This window comes from Oncorhynchus kisutch, unplaced genomic scaffold, assembly GCF_002021735.2.
Source record: "Oncorhynchus kisutch isolate 150728-3 unplaced genomic scaffold, Okis_V2 scaffold677, whole genome shotgun sequence".
In the NCBI taxonomy this organism is placed as follows: Eukaryota; Metazoa; Chordata; class Actinopteri; order Salmoniformes; family Salmonidae; genus Oncorhynchus; species Oncorhynchus kisutch.
Window position 1 is genome coordinate 125396 of NW_022262622.1, and position 1287 is coordinate 126682.

Here is a 1287-nt window from a genome sequence, read left to right on the forward strand (position 1 = left end):
CAAACTGCTGCCTGCTGCCCATGTAATTGGGCTCAGCGGGAAAATTGTCTGTCTGTGAAGAAGGGAGAGAGGAGAGTGTTTACAACGTGTTGTGTTACACCCAAATGTGTCCCCTGTCGGTGTTGTGTTACACCCAAATGTGTCCCCTGTCGGTGTTGTGTTACACCCAAATGTGTCCCCTGTCAGTGTTGTGTTACACCCAAATGTGTCCCCTGTCAGTGTTGTGTTACACCCAAATGTGTCCCCTGTCGGTGTTGTGTTACACCCAAATGTGTCCCCTGTCGGTGTTGTGCTACACCCAAATGTGTCCCCTGTCGGTGTTGTGTTACACCCAAATGTGTCCCCTGTCGGTGTTGTGTTACACCCAAATGTGTCCCCTGTCGGTATTGTGTTACACACAAATGTGTCCCCTGTCGGTATTGTGTTACACACAAATGTGTCCCCTGTCGGTGTTGTGTTACACCCAAATGTGTCTCCTGTCGGTGTTGTGCTACTCCCAAATGTGTCCCCTGTTGGTATTGCAACAAGAGCTCCTTAAGGGGGGGGGGGGGAATTATGATAGGAATGTAGAGTAGGGGGGAGGAGGGGGGAGAATGAAGAGAGGAGGGGGGAAGAGGGAGGAGAATTTTGAGTGGAGGGGAGGCGGGGGGAGGAAAGGGTAACAGATTCTATTTCATTTGTTTACTTTAATTCATTAAGAAAACATGTTCTTGAAGAGAAGAGAAGCTTCTACTGAACTGTGCTGAATGGAATGTACAGTTGATGTCAGAAGTTTACATACATCTTAGCCAAATACATTTAAACTCGGTTTTTCACAATTCCTGACATTTAATCCTCGTAAAAGATTCCCTGTCTTAGGTCAGTTAGGATCACCACTTTATTTTAAGACTATGAAATGTCAGAATAATACTAGAGAGAATGATTTATTTCAGATTTAATTTCTTTCATCGTATTCCCAGTGGGTCAGAAGTTTACATACACTCAATTAGTATTTGGTAGCATTGCCTTTACATTGTTTAACTTGGGTCAAACGTTTCGGGTAGCCTTCCACAAGCTTCCCACATAAGTTGGGTGAATTTTGGCCCATTCCTCCTGACAGAGCTGGTGTAACTGAGTCAGGTTTGTAGGTCTCCTTGCTCGCACGTGCTTTTTCAGTTCTGCCCACAAATGTTCTATTGGACTGAGGTTAGGGCTTTGTAATGGCCACTCCAATATCTTGACTTTGTTGTCCTTAAGGCATTTTTTTCACAACTTTGGAAGTATGCTTGGGGTCATTGTCCATTTGGA

The 1287-nt window shown here is 44.8% G+C and overlaps 1 protein-coding gene across 1 annotated transcript in view; it reads right to left on the reverse strand.

The window, feature by feature from the left end:
* Nucleotides 1–496, reverse strand: part of LOC116361447 (protocadherin-17-like) — a 110848-nt gene extending 110352 nt beyond the window's left edge. The window contains exon 1 of the mRNA XM_031815881.1: nucleotides 1–496. This exon is cut by the window's left edge and continues 7 nt beyond it. Coding sequence (XP_031671741.1) covers nucleotides 1–22 — 22 coding nt within the window. The 5' untranslated portion in view covers nucleotides 23–496.
* Between the last annotated feature and the right edge of the window lie 791 nt (nucleotides 497–1287).